A 20,031-nucleotide genomic window follows, 5' to 3' on the forward strand; every position below is an offset into this window, starting at 1 on the left:
CCTGACTGCCATTAGGTACCGAGATGAGATCCTCAGACCCCTTGTGAGACCATATGCTGGTGTGGTTGGCCCTGGGTTCCTCCTAATGCAAGACAATGCTAGACCTCATGTGGCTGGAGTGTGTCAGCAGTTCCTGCAAGACAAAGGCATTGATGCTATGGACTGGCCCGCCCGTTCCCCAGACCTGAATCCAATTGAGCACATCTGGGACATCATGTCTCGCTCCATCCAACAACGTCACGTTGCACCACAGACTGTCCAGGAGTTGGCAGATGCTTTAGTCCAGGTCTGGGAGGAGATCCCTCAGGAGACCATCCGCCACCTCATCAGGAGCATGCACAGGCGTTGTAGGGAGGTCATACAGGCACGTGGAGGCCACACACACTACTGAGCCTCATTTTGACTTGTTTTAAAGGGCCACTGTAAGTAAATATTTTCTATGCCTGTTACTAACTAACTACCCCAAATACGCTTTTTATCAATAGCATTTCATTAACATATCTCTACCAAATATCAGAAATCTTGTCTGCAAATTTAATTGTTTTCCAAACCCACTCCGCGGGTATACTTTGCTCTGTACCAATCCGTTTACAATACCTAGGTTTCAAAATGGCGCTTTAAACACAATTTCATTGGTTTAAGTATTTTGAACATGCAGTGCTGAAAATAGTGGGCAGGATAACGTGACATCATCGGCAAATAAAAGATATAACTTTTAGAACGTTATGAAACTTCGTTTTGGAGAAAATATAGGTCAGTAGGTTTTAATTAATGTTTATTAACTTTAATATGTTAGTTGTTTGGCTTAAAAATTATAACGGAAAGTAATCCTTTAAGGACATTAAATCAAAGTTGGATCAGCTTGTAGTGTCTTTTTCCACTTTAATTTTGAGTGTGACTCCAAATCCAGAACTCCATGGGTTGAAACATTTGATTTTAATTTTTTAATTTTTGTGTGATTTTTGTTGTCAGCACATTCAACTATATAAAGAAAAAAGTATTTCATTAGAATATTTAATTTATTCAGATCTAGGATGTGTTATTTTAGTGTTCCCTTTATTTTTTGGAGCAGTGTATGTATGTATGTATGTGTGTGTGTGTGTGTGTGTGTGTATATATATATATATATATATATATATATATATATATATATATATATATATATATATACATACACTGTATATACAGGTGGCCCTCGTTTTACAACGGTTACATTTACACAGTTTCAGAATAACAACCTTTTTTTCCAGTCATGTGACTGCTATTGAAATGCATTGAGAAGCAGTGCATTTATTAAAATAGCCAGTAGGTGGAGCTGTCCGCTTGTGTTGCAGCCAGGGATAGGCACGAGCCAGGACTGTGGCGGACATTTTCTAAAATAAAGACCTTTAGTGAAGGACACCAAGGTACATTTACAATTAAAACTATTATTTTATAGTGCTGAATTTTATTATACTGATGCAGATACCACTGATCCTATAACCAGCCTTGTCTGGCTATACACATGTGCCAGTGTCACTTCTGTGTCTTTGTATAGAGCTGGGTGTTATTATACAGATGCAGAAGATACACATCCAGTATTTCACTCAGGCTTTATTTATTCCATAACTTATCACCCAATATTACTAGCATTCTCTTGACAAGCCACTAATTTTATTCTCACTAAATATTTTCCCTTTCCTATTATTTAATCAGAAAGAAAAGATATACCGTATTTTTCGCTCCATAAGACGCACTTTTTACCCCCTCAAAAGTAAGGAGAAATGTCTGTGCGTCTTATGGAGCGAATGTGTGAACAGTCGGTTACCTTTGGTCCCACCCACTGACTCTGAGACTTCGGACAGTACACACGCCGATTGCAGAAGCCTGCTATGAAAGACAAAGCACAACACAATGTCCGGAGCAGCAGTTAAAAGAATACTTTATTGATCCTTCTTAAAACCAGATACATGTACACACACAACTTAGTGTGAGAGAGCTATGAGTATGGCGTTCAAGCAAAAACAATGTAAGCTTTGCACACTAAGGGCATGTGTTGTGTGTGTACATGTATCCGGTTTTAAGAAGGATCAATAAAGTATTCTTTTAGCTGCTGCTCCGGACGTTGTGTTCTGTTTATTCTATGGGCCGTTTCTATTTGGAGCATGAGCGGTTGGTCTATCCCTGGAGGACTATTAAAGCATTACGGTAAGTGTTTGGGCATTGCTAAGACGGATGGTGCTGACTACAATTGAGCGGTGACTACATCATTGGAATCGCTACCCCTCTAAAGCCGGTCACGTCTTTCTGACGTCATCACCAGGAGCCATAACGAGTGAGTGAGTGATCGCGAGTTCGGTTCACTGTAGCTGTTAGCTTGTGGGAGCGGAGCAGCTCCAAGCTAAAGACGCGACACACCGGGCTATCTGGAAGTAGGGCCGTGAAGAGAGGGTAAGTCTGAGCATACACAGCTACCGAAGGGCCGTGGGGCCACTAAAGACACCTAGCACATTGCATTATTATATTGGTGTTCCTGGTACACCATTTGCTTTATCCAACACATGGGGACCAGTGCATTCTAAAAGGGTCACCTCTTCGTTAGGGGTTTATTGTATTTTTGGTGTCCCCTGTGTGAGCAGGATGTGGGATAGGGACTACATATGGTGGTACGCACATAGAAGATAAGAGACAGAAGAGACATAATAAGCTGCTTGCGCTTACCATGCTGCTGCTATTTGTTTTCCTCTGGTCCCGATAAGTTATGGTTTTAGTGACTGGATTTCTGCTAACATTCTCCATTCAAAATGAACAGAGGATCTTAGCAGAACTCCAGTGGCCGAGACTATAACTTATCGGAACCGGAGGAAAACAAACAGCAGCAACATGGTAAGCACTAGCAGCTTAGTATGTCTGTTCTGTCTCTTCACAGTGCTGCAGTCAGTGTTTAGTTTGTTGCTGAGGTGCCCTGCCCCAGTGTTTGCGCGCTAAAAGACGGTAAAGGCTTATTTTGTATTTTTTTATTTATGGGGGGACTCGCTGCTTGTTGTTCTTCCCTCTCCCCATTGAGACTAAAGTTACAGCCTTACAGGAATGATAATAATAACTAACAGACCACACTGCACTCAGGATTCAGGAATTTCCTAAACACCTTGATTGCAGCGTTGTTCCGTTAGTTATCATTATCATTACTTTAAGGCTGTAACTTTAGTCTCAAGGGGGAGAGGGAAGAACAACAAGCAGTTGTATTTTTTTTCTTGTTTTCCTCCTCTAAAAACTAGGTGCGTCTTATGGTCAGGTGCGTCTTATGGAGCGAAAAATACGGTACTAAGGTTATGATTCACAACCTTAATATATCTTTTCTTTCTATTTAAATACTACTTATAATAAACCTCAGGTGCTGGTTAAAGTGCTTTACCTTTGCATATAAAGCTCCAGGGACACAGTGGCAGCTTGCTTCTTGAATCTTCCCTCTCTCTCTGTCTCACTCAGAGTCATTTTCTGGTACTAAGCGGCATCATGCGTGAGTGGCCACAACCCTGCAAAACGTGGCGCCGCATGTGTTAAGGAGGAGTCAGGACCAGTATTCACCTGTCTTACTCCTCCCTCCCCACAGCAAAATGGGCGGCGGACACTGCAAGGGCCAGTCACGGACACCTTGCCTATCCCTTGCAAAGCCAAGCAAGCTGAAATTAATCAGTTTAACCAGACCTGAGCTATCGAGCAGATTTCAAAGGAACAAGATCTTCCTGTCTATAAATCAGTCCAGATTGGAATGCATAGAAAGAACTGTTTGCTGAAAAATGCAAGTGAAGTCTGTGTTGCGTCATTATTTTATTAGGTTTATAATGCTGTTTAGCAAATGTTTTTGTTCATTTAACTTAGTTTAATTATATATTCTGTGTTGTGTGATTATTTTATTAGGTTTATAATGATGTTTAGCATTTAAAGTCTTCATTTCAAAGCTTTAAAAATAATTTATTAGGTGTTACTTATGACAATTTTGAGAGGGGCCTGGAACCTATCTCCCTCACTTCCCATTGACTTACATTATAAACTGGGTTTCAATTTACAACGGTTTCGATTTACAACCACCTTCTGGAACCTAACCCCGGCGTAAACTGAGGGCTACCTGTGTATGTATGTGTGTATATATATATATATATATATATATATATATATGTATGTGTGTATATATATATATATATATATATATATATATATATATATATATATATATATATATAGTGTGTGTGGCTAAATGCAGTTATGGCCATATTGTCTGTAACTGTAAGTTCACAGGCTTCATTAAGTTTGACACCATTATTGTGAGATTAATAATGAGAAGTTCTCTTCTATAGACCATTAGTAATCCTCCTATCTTACATTTTTTCATAGACTGGTTGCGAGCTTTAGCACATGGCATGTCCTTAAATCAATTCTGAACATTATGTAACATTAATACTAAACTTAAAGGGACAGTCTACTACAGAATTTGTATTGTTTAAAAAGATAGATAATCTTTTTATTACCCTTTTCCCCAGTTTTGCATAACCAACTTCCCCAGTTTTGCATACTTTTTACCTCTGTGATTACCTTGTATCTAAGCCTCTGCAGACTACCCCCTTATTTCAATTCTTTTGACAGAGTTGCAATTTAGGCAATCAGTGCTGACTCAAAAATAACCCCACAGGAGTGAGCACAATGTTATCTATATGGCACACGTGAACTACCGCTGTCTACCTGTGAAAAACTGTCAAAATGCACTGAGATAAGTCGGCCTTCAAGGGCTTAGAAATAAGCATGAGCCTACCTATGTTTAGCTTTCAAAAAGAATACCAAGAGATTATCATTTGATGATTGGAAAGTTGTTTAAAATTGCATGCCCTATCTGAATCATGAAAGTTTAATTTTGACTTTACTGTTCCTATAAGTGATATTGCCTATATATTAAAATGATTACATTTATTTGAGACTAAAAAATTTACACACGTTAATACGTATCTATTCAAAACCTAGGGCTCCATGTACTAAGAGGCGGGCGGACAGCTTCTTAACTCGCAAAGCTGTCCGCCCGCCTCCGCTACACACGGGCAGCGGATCTATTGATCCGCTTGCCCGTATGTATCATTACACACTCAGCGGAGTGTGTAATGCCCGCCCCTTCAGTCGCGCGACCAATCACGCGACTGAAGGGGCTGTCAATCACCGAGAGCGAGCGAGCTCTCGGTGATTCTGCTTCGCCACCTAAGAGGTGGCGTAGGGTGTAGGAAGCAGCGGTCTAATGACCGCTGCTTCTTACATTGCGGGAAGCAGGCTCGCATATGCGAACCTGCCCCGCAAAGGCTCCGGAGCAGCTTTCGCTGCTTCGTACATGGAGCCCTTAGAGTTGAATCAACAGACTTTGCTTTCCATTGATGGATTCTTGCAGGTTGCAAATAATACTGGATCAGGGTGCCTATAAAGTTGGTGATGCCAGTAAAAAGCTCTTTAAGTCTGGCATTGTAGAGAAATGAACAAGAACATAGCCGCTCCACTGCCTTTTGTGCTATGCTTCACACAGCTATTTGTTCTTTTTGCTGGCTGCATCATGGAGACCCAGCAAACTTTGTCAGATCTCACCATTTCTTTCACTCCTTTTTATTCCCCAAACAAGCAGCGACAGCTTATTGAGTGAGACATTTATTGCATCAGATGAAGGGTTAAATCACTGCTGCATACATTCTGAAAACAGCTGCAGTGTGTTACAAAAAATAGCGATTGCCTTTGTTTGTTCCTAGCAGAATGGGGTAAAACCAGTGCAGCATGGGTGCCAGGCAATTTAAGCGGTTAATATCCTGCTGCCTGAGATATACTGTATGTGCAGAGAATTACTGCTTTTTGCTACAAGAAATGATTTAACCTTTGAGTGTTCTGGGCCGTCAGTGATGATATCACTGCTGTGTGGGTTTCCTTGCTAGTGAAGTAGTTGAATCTTCTTGTCTGTGTTTCTGGCAACCACAATTTTAAATCACAGTTATTTTTAATGGTAACTTGCAAACAAGGGGCATAATCATTTGTGTGTTACTGGCAGCTTAGGTGTTAAATGTACTGACAAAATTTTAAACACATTTTTTGATCCCGGGATTATTGTAAAACTCAGAATATGAACTGAAACCTTAAATATTGTAATGCATGTGATCTGTTTTCATAGTTTGGGTATAGATAAATATACACCTTTCTGAATTTAGGATTACATTAAAATATTCGACAGCTTGGTTAAAGTAAAATGTTAATTGTTTAAAGGAACATTCCGGTCAAAATTTAAATGCTTATAGATGAATTACATCTTTGAATAGATCAATAGAAACAGATTTGTAATATACATGTATTAGCAAACATGCTTCTAGTAAAAGTTATCACTCTTTTAGTGTTAACATTTTTCTCTGCATGTGCATGTGAAGCACAGCTAGATATTCTCAGTGCACCCATGTCAGCAATTAACAGTTATTACCAGATGGTGCAAGCACCTTAGGCTCTCTGAGCAAATGCTGGTGCATGGTGCATACTTAAATACACTTTTGAAACAGCTATAGCTTTTAATAGAAGCATTTTTGCTAATACATGTATATAGTTTTCTTTTCAAAACGGAAATGCATCCATTTGGATTCCAAATTTGTCTGGAATGTCCCTTTAAGCAGAGGAATTTTAAATTTCTGGAATACAGATTTATTTCCTCAATTTTAGTCTATGATGATAGATGACCTAATATGTTGTCAGACTTCCTTAAACAGCTTGATTTATTGATTGTGTCTGCTGTCAGAAGAGAGATCAATTACCTGTCAGAGAGGATTTTCAAGTGAAACTAAATTAGTTTTTATTTTGAAAAACTACACCACATTCTGATTATTATGAAATTTGGCAAAGAGACAATGTGAATGCAGAGGGATTTTATTTATTTGTTGCTTGGTTCTTCTAAAACAGAGCAATTGATGTTTAATGTTAATATGATGATAAAAAAAGAATCTTTTAATTTTGTATGCTTTTTTTCCGAATGTCCCTTTCGACCAATAGGACTGATGAATTGTCCTGTCATCCAGTGTGCAATCTAGGGGTGAAATGGGCACCAGCTAACACTTCTTACTGAACCGATTTACCTTTTTAAGGAAAAAAAATGTTTGAACCTTTTAGTAGCAGTATAGAAGTATTTTGAGTTTAACCCCTTAATGACAAGTGACGTACCAGGTACGTCCTGCAAAAACTTGCAGTTAGTGACAATGGACGTACCTGGTACGTCACTTGTCTAAGAGAGTGCTGGAAGCGATCGCAATCGCTTCCAGCAGCTCTCAGGGTATTGCAGTGATGCCTCGATATTGAGGCATCCTGCAATACCCTTAGAAAGCATCCGATGCAGAGAGAGCCACTCTGTGGCCCTCTCTGCACCGGTAGCGATGCGGCCGGTTCGTTGGTGGGTGGGAGCGCAACAGGGAGGCGGGTGGGCGGCCCATCGCTACCCGGCATCCGGCTCCTGTTAGTGCAATGTGCACGCCGGGTGCCGGGAGCGTGCGGGGGCGCGCATGCGCGTGCGCGCGCACGCCCGCGATCACCTAAACACACTGACACCAATGAGTGGGAAGAGGGGGGGAAATATATATATATGAGGATCTGGGAGGGGGAGGGGGTTGGGGTATTGTGGGGGGCTGCTACACTACAGAAAAAAATAAATTAGTAATAAAAAATAATAATTAAAAACACTTTTTTGGGGGGCAAATTGGGTACTGGCAGACAGCTGCCAGTACCCAAGATGGCGGCAATTAGGTAGGGGAGAGGGTTAGATTGCTGGGGGGGGGGGATCATGGAGGTTGGGGCTAAGGCAGGAGTCCATCACAGCTAAAACATTTTATTTTTTTTTATTAAAAAAAATAAAAACTCCTTTTATTTAGTACTGGCAGACTTTCTGCCAGTACTTAAGATGGCGGGGACAATTGTGGGGTGGGGGAGGGAAGAGAACTGTTTGGGAGGGATCAGGGGGTGGGATGTGTCAGGTGGGAGGCTGATCTCTACCCTAAAGCTAAAATTAACCCTGCAAGCTCCCTACAAGCTACCTAATTTAACCCCTTAACTGCTGGGCATAATTTACGTGTGGTGCGCAGCAGCATTTAGCGGCCTTCTACTTACCAAAAAGCAACCACAAAGCCATATAAGTCTGCTATTTCTGAACAAAGGGGATCCCAAAGAAGCATTTACAACCATTTGTGCCTTAATTGCAGAAGCTGTTTGTAAATAATTTCAGTGGGAAACCTAAAGTTTGTGACAAAATTTGTGAAAAAGTGAACTTTTTTTTTTATTTGATGACATTTGGCGGTGAAATGGTGGCATGAAATATACCAAAATGGGCCTAGATCAATACTTTGGGTTGTCTTCTAAAAAAAAATATATACATGTCAAGGGATATTCAGGTATTCCTGACAGATATCAGGGTTCCAATGTAACTAGCGCTAATTTTGAAAAAAAGTTGTTTGGAAATAGCAAAGTGCTACTTGTATTTATGGCCCTATAACTTGCAAAAAAAGTAAAGAACATGTAAACATTGGGTATTTCTAAACTCAGGACAAAATTTAGAAACTATTTAGCATAGGTGTTTTTTGGTGATTGTAGATGTGTAACAGATTTTGGGGGTCAAAGTTAGAAAAAGTGTGTTTTTTTTCAATTTTTTCCTCATATTTTATATTTTTTTTATAGGAAATTATAAGATATGATGAAAATAATGGTATCCTTAGAAAGTCCATTTAATGGCGAGAAAAACGGTATATAATATGTATGGGTACAGTAAATGAGTAAGAGGAAAATTACAGCTAAACACAAACACTGCAGAAATGTAAAAATAGCCATTGTCATTAAGGGTAAGAAAATTGAAAAATGGTCCGGTCATTAAGGGGTTAATACCCTTTTTATTTATTTAAACTCTTAATTAGGCTTACCTTGGGTTAATTTCTTTTTCAGATGGTAACTACTTTCACATTGCATTTGCTTTAAAATAATTTTTTTATCTTTATACAATTAATCAGTGAATTTATTTTGAGATTTTGTAAATTTATTTTTTTCTAGTCATTTACTATCTAATGCATATGAATGACTAAAAATAAAGAAGCTTGGTGAAATATATTTTACCGTACTATAATACAATTATATTTCAGTAGTTGATGACATGAACACAGCATAACTTGTCTACTTTACTGTATATTTATGGTGTATTTGTGTGAATTCACTTCTCCACATTTGTGCATTTGTAGCAGTTACAAGTTTGGCAAATATCTTTGTTTCTTCCTTGTGTTAGATCAGCAATAAATATTAAAGGGATATGAAACCTAAATTTATTCATTCATGATTCAGATAGAGCAGGCAATTTTAAGAAACGTTCTAATTTACTCCTATTATCAATTTTTCTTCATTCTCTTAGAATCTTTATTTTAAAAAGCAGGAATATAAGCTTAGGTGCCGGACAATTTTTGGCTTTACCCTGGGTAGCGCTTTCTGATTGGTGACTACATTTAGCCACCAATCAGGAAGTGCTACCCAGGTTCTGAACCTAAAATGGGCCAGCTCCTAAGCTTACATTCCTGCTTTTCAAATAAAGATACCAAGAGAACGAATAAAATTGATAATAGGAATAAATTAGAAAGTTGCTTAAAATTGCATGCTCCATCTGAATCATGAATGAAAAAAATGTGGGTTTCATATCCCTTTAAAAATCATGCAAATAAAAGCAGCAAATAAACATTTTCTTTTATCCAGAAAGAGCAAATTTAATATTGAAGGACACAGGAAATATATGTGTGTGCTTAACTGATTCTCAACAATCAATTGCTCATTAACCTATAAGAACACCTCCCGTAGCTCTGTTTGTTGATGTGGACAAGAAAGCTTGATAAGTTTTATTAGGTGCCGGAACATTAATTAGATGCAGCAAAGACGACATTTTGTCTTTTTTAAAGGGATATAAAGCTCAATAATTTTTATTTTTGATTTAGACAGAACATACCATTTTAAAAAAGGTTTCCTTTTACTTTTGTTATTAAATTTGCTTTGTCCCAATGATATTCTGTGTTAGAGATACCAAGGTAGGCATCTGGAAATAGCGCTCTTGCAAATGGATAACATTCTTGCAAAACTGCTGCCATATAGTGCTCCAGAAATGGGCCGGCTCCTACGTGTAAATCCCTGATTTGCAACAAAAGATACCAAGAGAATGAAGAAAAATTGATGAAAGAAGTAAATTAGAAAGTTGTTTAAAATTACATGCTCTCTCTGAATCATTGAATAATTTTTATGGGTTTCATATCCCTTTAACCCCTTAAGGATCAAGGACGTACAGGGTACGTGCTACAAAAACATTCACTTAGTGACCAAGGACGTACCCTGTACGTCAGGTTTTTCAAGCGTTGGAAGCGATCGTGTTCGCTTCCAGACGATTTCATGGTATTGCAGTAATGCCTCGATATTGAGGCATCCTGCAATAACATTTTTTTAGGCATCCGATGCAGAGAGAGACACTCTGTGGCCCTCTCTGCATTGGCCAGCGATGGTGCTGATCGTTGGTGGGTGGGAGCCATAGCAGGGAGGCGGGTGGGCGGCCCAATGTTGGGGAATATTCGGATCTTGTCCCCCTCTGTTTCTGGTGTGTGCAAAGAGGCGGGGTGGCGGGAGCGTGCGCACGCACGTTAAACTAACAACACAGTCAAAGAGGGAAAAAATGTTTGGGAAGGGATCTGGGAGGGGTAGGGTATTAAGGGTGGGCAGCTACACTACAGAAATTGGGGCTTTTATTTATTTTTAAACAAAAAAAAGGCATTTTTTGTAGTAAATGGGTACTGGCAGATAGCGACTAATAGGTTGAGGGGGAGGCTTAGAGAGCTGTTGGGTGTCATAATCATGAAGCCCCCCACAATGAAATATACTAAAATAAACTATTAAACCCTAAACCGAACGACCCCCTAACTTTATATTAAAATTACAATTTCACGATCTTAAATTAAATTAACTTACCTGTCAAATTAAATAGTTTGTTAGTTTAAAATTAATTTAAGATAATTATTAAACTACAATTAAACTAACTACCAATTAAATTAAACTAAACTGCACATTAAAAAAAATCCTAACACTACTCTAAAAATTACAAAAAGTATCTAATTACAAAAAAAACAAAACTAAATTACAAAAACAAAAACTAAATTACGAAAAATAATAAAAAAATTATCAAAAAATAAAAAAAGAATTACACCTAATCTAATAGCCCTATCAAAATAAAAAAGCCCCCCCCCCCCAAATAAAAAACCCTAGCCTACAATAAATTACCAATGGTCCTTTAAAAGGGCTTTTTGTGCTCAAAAAACAGCTCTTTTACCTGTAAAAAAAAATACAACCCCCCCAACAGTAAAACCCACCCCCCCCACAACCAACCCCCCCAAATAAAATAACTATCTAAAAAGGGCATTTGTATGGGCATTGCCCTTAAAAGGGCATTTAGCTCGTTTACATGCCCAGACCCTAAACTAAAAATAAAACCCACCCAAAAAAACCTTAAAAAACCCCTACACTAACCCCCGATGATCCACTTATAGTTCTTGAAGTCCCGCTTGAGGGATCCATCCAGCCGGCAAGAAGTCTTCATCCAGGCGGCCTCTTTGATCTTCATCCAGCCGGCAAGAAGTCTTCATCCATGCGGCATCTTGTATCTTCATCCAGCCGGCGCGGAGCAAGTCAATCCTAAAGACATCCGGCTCGGAGCATCCTCTTCATACGGTCACCGCCGTAAACTGGAACTTCAATGCATGTGACGTCATCCAAGATGGCGTCCCTTGCATTCCTATTGGCTGAAAGATTTCAATCAGCCAATAGGATTAGAGCTGCTAAAATCCTATTGGCTGTTATTAGTTTGCCTAATGAAATATGAAATAATGCATATTTATTAATAAAATTATACACTTTTTAGCTTTTTACTTTTTCAACAAGCAACAAGTTGTGGTAAATCAGTGGTAGAGATGCAATCCAATTTATTTTTTATTCTAATATCTCTTTTGACAAATGTAAAGCTTTTTAAAAATCATGAATAGTCTAGAAGCTTTCCCTAAACTGCATGCAATATTTGCTTACTAATATTAGCCCAGGCTTTCACTGAGATGTCATTAGCATTCTTTGTTATTGTTCTTAAAGAATTCAAGAAAACTTTCATTATAATCTCCCTAATTAGCAGCATTTAACTTCTTAAATGTAAACCTTAAATAGTAAGCGTTAAAAAATTGTGATCACACTTTGATCTACAGACCAAAGGAGACTAAAGATAGAATTATGCTTTTCTTTTTTTTTACCTTTTTTTTGTTTTGTTTTGCTTTCTAGAAAAGCATCAATCATTATCCAGAATACATTATCCAGGATTTGGACCTTTTTTTTCCATATATTATTATTTATTTTTTTAACTTGCAAAAAAATTTAAAAAAAAGTAAAAGCTGCTTCATTTCATCAACAAAGGTGAAAATATAGATTATGGTGGCATCTAAGAACCAGAAGGTTTGCTGAGTCTGTAAATATTTCCTTCTGAAGTGGCAGATTTAATTATTTAGCATATACCAAGTGTTCTTGAATACACTTGGAGTTGTACTCTTTACCACCCTTGTAAGTATATTGCATGAATTGTGTAACTTTTCTGTAAAGAAGTGTTCATGCAAATTGCTCTGAACCTACTGCTGTTAAACATGTGATCATGAGTCTTAGAACAATAAGATGAGACATATTGGTTACATCATCCAATTTTTTTTAATTTAAATTAGATATCTAGACTTTACCAATTTCCCTCTTTTTACAGTCTCGCAGGTTGGCAGAGTAGAACACTACAAAAGGCTTTAGCTTTTTTTCTCCACTAGCACCGACACCAATCATTACAGGTCTACAATATTTTTTAGCTGAGAGCTTTTGCATTTTTTAAATTTTTAAATGTACGTTCTGGATGACATCTGCTTCTAGTACAAACCTGTTCCATCAAAACATTCTTGTTCAGTCACTTGGGGGTGGTGGGGGGGAGGGTTATTCAGCTTCCTCATCTGTGCAGACAGCTTTGTCATATGATTTTGTTCTGAAAAGTATAGCAAATTTATAGACTATAGCTTTTCTTAAATCATTCTTGTCACTTTGCTCGCCCATACTGCAGAGTATCTCTCAGGAAGCACTTTAAGGGACATGAAACCCAAACATTTTCTTTCATGATTCGGATAGAAACTACAATTTACGTCTATTATCCAATTTGCTTCATTCTTTAGGTATCCTTTGTTGAACAAAATCGCAATGGACATGGGTGAGCCGATAACATGAGGCATCTATGTGCAGCCACAAATCAGAAGCTACTGAACCTATTTAGATATCCAATTTGCTTCATTCTCTTGATATTCTTTTTTTGAAAATCTATTAATAACAGAAGTAATTTGGAAAGTTGTTTAAAATGGCATGCTCTTTCTGAATCATGAAAAAAAAAAAGAATTGGTTTCATGTCCCTTTAAAAACATTTACATCACCTGAGAGAGTGGTCTTGATGAGTCGTCTCAATGTTAATTTGTACTCATTTGCATACCATAAACTGTTGAGGGTGAAATTACATAAAAAACAAAACACGTTGTTCCTATATATACTATTCACCTATCGTCAATCCTTTTACAGTTCATTCTTATTAAAGGCACATGATACATTTGTGTCTGCTCCATCTAAAAGAGATTGCTTTAACATGTAATATTGTGCCTTTTTAATTTGAAAAATAGATCTTCCTGTGCTGAAAAAAATGTTTTCTGTGTGACTATTGGCCAATGAGCATTAGAGACAAGCACGTACTTTGGTTAGTTTCAAATTAAATTTAATGTTCCTAAGCACTAGTTGATTTGACTGTAATGCATGTAACAATAGGTTTTATATAGAAGTTATATTGCACAATGTCATCCCATTCATGCTTTTCAAATGTTTTATTAATTTGATTCAAAATCATTGTTCTGTGGTGGTCAGTTGTCTAGTGCGGGTGCAAGAAGAGTATCGCTGCTAGAAGGGGAAAAAGACAGTTTTAAGAGGAAGCACTTGGAGACGGTTGCTATAACACACACTGAATCCTTTATTCCTAGCCTTATATGACTGCTAGTGGTGTAAATCACTGAATGTGGTTTAGAAAACCCTCCCTAATTGTTTTTAATTGTTCTTAATCATTTAAATAAATAACCTTAGAAGTAGTATCCAGTTATCCAGTGGGATTGTTTATATCCGTGCTTTTAACTCTGAGCTATAATGGCTCTGAGTAATGTGAGCACGGCTGATCAGAACTTATATGAAGACTGCAATTGATAGTGTTATGCTATGAAAGTGTCTTTTCTTCTTATTTCTCTTTGATGGTTGGTTACTCATTGAATATACACATTTCCAGGAAATAAAAAAGAATTTCGCTTGGATTTTGAAGTTTTTTTTTTTTGGGGGGGGGGGGGGGGTTATTTGTATTCATTAATTGTTTTGTACACTGTTTACATTACAAAAAATACATGACAACACTGGTCTTTTTTTGGGGGTCTGGTCCTTATCATTACTTACTGTAAGATATCTAAATAAACAGAGAAATGTATGAGTGTAAAAATGTCACATTGTATGAAAATCTTTCTATATATTATTTAATAAAATGTTTTTTTACTATTATTATTATTATTTATTATTATCATTATTATTATTGTTATTATGAGTTTTGGAGGAGCATACATTGGCTGTCAAAATTAATAAAGATACCCCTCTGGTAAATCCAGAATATTAGGTAGTCAGAAAAAAGTATCTAATATATTTTATAGTTCGATCTAGACTTGTGCAGCAGCAATTCATTTGTTTCAGAGAAATCATTTGGAATGAACATTCTGAAAATTGGAATATTCTTCTGTTGCACTATTTAGTATTTGTTTTGTTTAAAAGTAAACAAATTCTGAATATTCAGTAACATTTACATTTGTTTTTGTTAAAACAAATGTAGCTTTTCCATTACTGCAGGTGAAAAAGTATCGCCTTCAGGCTTTTACTTACCTTTAGCATGCTGGGAGCTGCGCTAATCCCTACCCTCCTTCAAAGAGCCCAGGTCTGCGCAAATAGGAGGGTTAGTGCCTTGCGCCAATCCTCCTGTTAGTGTGACCCTGGGCTCTCTAAAGAATGGTCGGGATCGCATGGCTCCCCAGCGCACTTATAGTTAAGTATTACATTGCGAAATATGCGTTTTTGAGAGTCCTTAATTAAGGGGACAATAAAGTCAAAATTAAACTTTAATGGTTAAACATTTTTCCATTTTACTTCTATCATTTCATTTGCTTTGTTCTATTGGATTATGTTAAAAAATATAAATTGCATCTAAATCATGAAAGAGTTTAATTTCCCTTTAATACGTTTTGGTACCATCAAACTCATTGAAACATGATAATTATTTAAAACAAATGTTCTGGTTATGGTTTTGGTTTGTCATGTTTTATTATTTAAAGGGACGTTGAACTACTGTGCAAAACTATAAAAGAATAGTAACTACTCACTATGCGATTACATTTCATAGTGTTCCTGTAGCTCTTTACAAATCAGTTTTCCTTTTGTAATACTGGGTGCCGCCATCTTGGAGCTCAAGTAGGCTCTTTGTTAGAGCATTTCATTATTGTGCTATCGCTTGTATATAGCTGTGTGTTTATCATCTGAAGACGCCCACTCCAGAGCAGCAATGCACTAATGGGACCTAACTGAAATCAGCTGGTGAGCCAATGACAAGAGGTATATGTGTGTAACCACTAGTCAGTTAGCTAGCTTCCAGTAGTACATTATTGCTCCTGAGCCGACTTAGATATGCTTTTTAACAAAGGATACAAACCGAAGCAAGTAAATTTGATAATAGCCTTTTTAATTTATTTCTCTGCCTGAACCATGAACGTTTTAGTGCATGACGAGGAGTAATGCCAGTGGTTTCCCTCACACTTTTCTTTAGTGGATAATTGCTCTGTAATTAGCTTTTCAAAGCATATCTTGCTAAGTACTTTTTATACTGTTAAACAAAAACTGTCATAGATCTATCATATTGTGCAGCCTATAGGGACCTATTTCATGCAGGGAAATAATTCAGATACTTGTGTTAAGTATTCATGGGTGTATTTCTAGAGAAAATAAGTACTTTATTTGTCTCAACTCAAACTATTGTATTAAAATAAGAGTGTGTTCAATGTTTAACTTAAAATGTGCTATATTGTCTTAAGTACCCTTCTCTTCTGCGTTTCAGAAACATGCCAAAGGACAGGATTTATTTGACCAGATTGTGTACCATTTGGACTTAGTGGAAACTGATTATTTTGGCCTGCAGTTCATGGATGCTTCCCAAGTGTCGGTATGTATTGTATCTTCTACCTCTCGGCTCAGTTACAGAAACTTGCAGGTTTTTTTTATATAGATGTCCCCATTCTGAAACAACTGGGAATTAAATAGTTTATAATATTAGCATCATTAACCTTATTATAAACTAGAGCATGAATATCTAGGAGGTTTCTTTTAAAACTAATTTGGGACATCCAGCGCTTCCTCTTTCTGTTTCTCCAATTTTTTTTCTGTAAAATTCCAGTTAAATTGTACAAACTTGCAATTATAGATTAGTATATGTTAGGGGAATAAACTGATTACATAATTTCTTGTAACTTTGCTAGTATAAGTCTGTCTGTAAATATATTACAAAAGATATTTGATGCCTTGATAAAATGAACAATAAGCATATTTCAATTTCCACTCTGATAATGTAGAAACAACCTTATATTAACCTTATAAGCCGTGCAGGCCCTAACGTGCTTGACACATTCTATAACCTTGCAAGAGGGTGTGCCTGTTACTACTACAAATTTAATTAAAATATTTCACATATTTTCATTAAAAAGAAATTGTAACATTTAAAAAGTGTACACAGCAATATACAGATATTCCTGTAAAATCAGTTTTTATAATAATTTTACTTTCAGTATTTTACCATTGTTTGTGTAGAACTATGTGTTTTACCCCAGCAAAGGAGTTAAAAAGGGCACTGTAGTCATTTCCTGTTAACTGTGTGATACTGCTGTTTTTTTTCTTCTTCTCTAACACAGCTTGCTATTTTCATACCCTTCCTTGCCAGGTGTAGTACATGATATGCAGAGCCACCTATCCTGCTGCCAGCCATCACTGGCTGTAATGATACTTGCTGTTCTCTCTATACTGCACAAAGCAAAATAAACAGTTGTCTGTCTTACATTAGCAGAAATAAAGTGTAGAGGAACTAAAAAATAAAGCAGCAGTTGTCTCTCTGAAGATGTTTACTGTCCCTATAAAAAGCAGTTTTGCTATGGAACAGAAGCGGCCTCCCTGTCCTTGATAGACCTGCTCTGTAGTTGATTGTTATTCCTGCCAGAGTTACCTTAGCAACAACCTAGTCTCTACTCTGAGTCAGCAGCTGAAACTCAAACACACCACACTGCTCTATGACAAGTTAGTTTGGGCAGCTAAGGCAACTTGTCAGTAAAATGTAGTTTGGGCAGCTATGGCAACTTGCCAGGGAGCAGTATGAGGAGTGTGCATCCTCACAACAGACACTAATTTGTTGCTGAGGGAACCCTGTGCAGGAATAGTAATCAACTATGTAGAGCAGGTCTATCAGAGTTAGGGAGGCCATTCTGCTCCATAGCAAAACTGCTTTTTAAAGGGACAATAAACACCTTGAGATATTTACATAAAATGTTTAGTTATGCAGAATGAAACAGCTTTGTAATATATTTTAATTATTTATTTTGGATCCTTTTCATGTAATTTAGCTCTTAAAATTGAGGAATTTCTGATTCTCAGAATTTTAAATGCACCTTGCTGACTTCTCAAGGCTAACCCTGCTATATACCTGTCCCTTATTGGCTTTTTTTTTTTGATTTCTTTTATTGGACATCCATTTCATAACACGATTTATATATACATTCAATGATCAACACTTGTACATATAATAGAACTTTACATATGATTTTCAAGCATTGTGGTGACCTAAATGACAATGAGATTGGATTCCTTTTTTTACATATAATTTCTAAAACAATAAAACATTTGAAAAAACAAATCTATAAGACTGACGTGTAGACTGTGTATCAAGTATGTAAGATCTACTGCAAGGAGCTTTTATAGATTAAAAGTTATGTATTAAATGCGTAATTTTATTGGGCTAAGACCTTACTCTCTTGTCTGTTGACTACATTTTTAGCGGCTTATGTCGTTTGTGATCCCCCCTTAACAGTTAGTTGATGACCTTTGAATCTGTCTTCTATATAAGCCTCCCACATTTCCCTCAACTGAGCGTATATCTCCATGTTTTTAATCCTCATGTAGTGATACTCTTCCATACTTAATATGTCATTACATTTATGTATCCATTGTGCTATGTCTGGGACATTTCTTGACTTCCAATTCTGGGCCAGTAGGTTTTTCATGCTATTACTTAAAATACACATCATTTTTTTTGTGCTGACGTGAATTTTTTGGGTGTACCTAAGAAGAACCATATTTTGGGGTCTGGTGGTATTGGTCTCCCTAATATTTTGGAAGCTTCGGCTGTTATTTTTTCCCATGTTGGTGCTATCCTATTACATGACCACCATAGATGAGACATTGTGCCTCTTTCTGTGTCACAGCGCCAGCACGTATTGGATCGTGTGTGAAAGAGCTTTTGTAATCTAACAGGTGTCATGTACCACCTATGAAGTGTTTTAAGATTTAGTTCGGTCAGTTTAGCTGACACTGTCCCTTATTGGCTTTATCAGATAACTGCAAAACAAATCACTTTATACTAATTTTATGACTGTAGCTAAAACTGCAGGCTAAAGCCCAGTTTGGCTCCTATAAATAAGGCAAATGTTGGTGGAGTTTGGCTATTGAAAAATAACTGCAGACAAGTTTCTTTTAAAAACCTTAAGATGTGGCTGGTATGTTATTCTATAGCAGCACAACATAAATGTCTTGTAATAACAAGGTGTTTACTGTCTCTTTAATCATTCTTTTATTTTTTTTAAATATTGCACTTTGTTTTCTAACTACAGTGTCACTTCTAAGTCCGCTTCAGAGCAGCAATGCACTAACTGAACAAAGGTGAGCCAATGACAAGAGGCATATGTGTAGCCTCTAATCACCAGCTAGGTCTCAGTAGTACATTGCTGTGTAGCAACCTAGGTATTCTTTTCAACAAAGGATACCAAGAAAACAGAAGTTAATAATAAACTGATAATAGGAGTAAATTGAGAGGTCTCTTAAAATTGCATGATGCATCTAAACCATGGAAGTTTTAAGGTTTGAGAGACAGTACAAGAAAGCTACAGGCACCCAAATGGACACACAAACATGCATTTTAGCCAGTCAGTGCTGAATCAAAATAACTCCACGGGAGTGAGCACAATGTTATGTGGCATACATGAACTAGCACTGTGTAGTTGTGAAAAACTGTCAAATGCATTCAGATAATAGGCAGCCTTCAAGGGTTTAGAAATTAGCATATGAGCCTACCTAAGTTTAACTTTCAACAAAGAATTCCAATAGAATAAAGCAAATTTGATGATAAAAGTAAATTGAAAAGTTGTTTAACTTTCATGATTCAGATTGGGCATGCAATTTTAAAGTCTCTTTAAAGATACACTGTACTTGATAATTTTCTATTGCTTGTAAACACTTGCAGTATTTAAACAGGTTTATTTATTCTTTTTTTGCATAAAAAAAATCGAAGTGAAAGATTCTTAATTTTAAATTGAAACATTCACTAGTAAGACGTATAATGTGGTGCCACTCTTCATAAAGGGAAGCAGGGGTGATCCAGGAAGCTATAGACCAGTTAGTCTAACATCAATAGTGGGGAAGATATTTGAAGGGATTATAAGAGATTATATTGATGAGCAATAGTAGTAATATATAACAAGCTAAAGATGGGTGCACAGTGCAGCGCAGCGGCTACAAAGGATAATAAGATACTAGCATGTATTAAAAGAGGCATTGAGTCAAGGGAGG

General features: G+C 37.0%; 1 protein-coding gene across 1 annotated transcript in view; it reads left to right on the top strand.

Annotated features, from left to right (window-relative positions):
• The window catches only part of EPB41L4B (erythrocyte membrane protein band 4.1 like 4B), a 433,805-nt gene that overhangs the window by 187,307 nt on the left and 226,467 nt on the right, over positions 1–20,031 (top strand). The window contains exon 2 of the mRNA XM_053714600.1: positions 16,265–16,369. Within this exon, the coding sequence (XP_053570575.1) occupies positions 16,265–16,369 (105 nt within the window). The remainder of the gene's footprint in view (positions 1–16,264; positions 16,370–20,031) is intronic.

The sequence above is a fragment of the Bombina bombina genome, chromosome 5 (assembly GCF_027579735.1).
Source record: "Bombina bombina isolate aBomBom1 chromosome 5, aBomBom1.pri, whole genome shotgun sequence".
In the NCBI taxonomy this organism is placed as follows: domain Eukaryota; kingdom Metazoa; phylum Chordata; class Amphibia; order Anura; family Bombinatoridae; genus Bombina; species Bombina bombina.